General features: G+C 49.4%; 1 protein-coding gene across 1 annotated transcript in view; it reads left to right on the forward strand.

Moving 5' to 3' along the window:
- Positions 1-562: 562 nt before the first annotated feature.
- EMH_0069490 (uncharacterized protein) overlaps positions 563-1,327 on the forward strand; it is a gene marked incomplete at both ends in the record, with an annotated part of 1,314 nt that continues 549 nt past the window's right edge. The window contains one exon of the mRNA XM_013498874.1: positions 563-1,326. Within this exon, the coding sequence (XP_013354328.1) occupies positions 563-1,326 (764 nt within the window). The remainder of the gene's footprint in view (position 1,327) is intronic.

Raw genomic sequence — 1,327 nt, forward strand, 5'->3', positions numbered from 1 at the left:
TTTCAAGTTTCTTTTTTTAGTAGTTTTTTTTCTTTATTGTATCGATATTAAAACTCCTTTTGTTTCTGCTTTCTCTCTACATTCAACTACTTCTCGCCTTTTGTATTCATGGCGGCCTGGGTTTCGTCATCTTCCTCCTGTGTTGCTGGCATCAAGCAATTCAGATTCTCTCGTCAACAACCCAGAGGAAGCAGAGGAAGCAGAAGGAGTTGAACAACAAACCGAAGAAACAAATATAGATTTAGAAACAGAAGAAGATGATGATGTTCTTAGGTTTATTCCGATGGGGAGAGATGCTATCACAGCACCCATGCAGCATCAGCCTCGCGGCACGCGTATGATTCCGGGTTACCCCGGCCCCCAGTTTGTTTCTTTAAGACCTTCTGTATTGTATCGTCGTCGACTGCGTAGACACCGCAGAGATGAAGGCTGGCAATATTCTAATTTACCCTCGAAACGTAATTTTTTCGCTGCAAGAAGAAACCATAGGGATCAGCTTATGCACAGATGGCTGTACACTAGACACCGCGAATGCAAGCGACGAGCAAAGGAAATACGGAGCATGATTCAGACCCAAAGTCGAGAAATATTTAATGAAAAAAAAGAAAAACAAAAAAATATTGACGCCACCAAGCAGATCGCAGACGAAACATCTGCTGCTGCTGCTGCTGCTGCTGCTGCTGCTGCTGCTGCTGCTGCTGCTGCTGCTGCTGCTGAGGAAACAGCAGAAAGTGCAGCTGTTTCTGAGACCATGGAGCCAGCGGGGGGAGAGGAAAGCAAAGACTGTATATCATCTATGCGTGCAGCGTTGCAGTGTATTCCTTCAGCTAAAGTTTTATCATCGATGTCTTCTTCAGAACTAAGCAGTATGCATGCAAAGCTGCGAGAGCTGTTGGTTGACGCAGTGATAGCTGTGGCTCCCCCCGAGAGAGTAGCAGCAGCTGCATCTGAGGGTTTCTCTCTCCCGCCCCCTGCTGCAGCTCTTGCTGCTTCTCCCTTTCCTTGGTGGAGCAGCGGCCGCGGGCTGCAGCCATGGAGAGGCAGAAAGCAAGCGTGGGCGCAGCTGAGCCGCCGCGTGAACTGGGCGGCCCCCAGACGCCCGGTGGAGCCTATGGTTGCTGGGGTGTTGCTGCCGCAGCAAGCAGCAGCAGTTGTTACAGCTGAACGCAATGCACGCAACAAAGAAATCTTAGATTCAATTCGTTCTTTCTTGTTTCCTGCTGCTGCACAACCACAAACTGCTGCAGCAGTGCAGCAGCAGCAGCAGCAGCAGCAGCAGCAGCAAACACCTGATTATGCACCACCCGATGTGCCTTGGTTTATAGAG

The sequence above is a fragment of the Eimeria mitis genome, genomic scaffold (assembly GCF_000499745.2).
Source record: "Eimeria mitis Houghton genomic scaffold, Emh_scaff3786, whole genome shotgun sequence".
In the NCBI taxonomy this organism is placed as follows: domain Eukaryota; phylum Apicomplexa; class Conoidasida; order Eucoccidiorida; family Eimeriidae; genus Eimeria; species Eimeria mitis.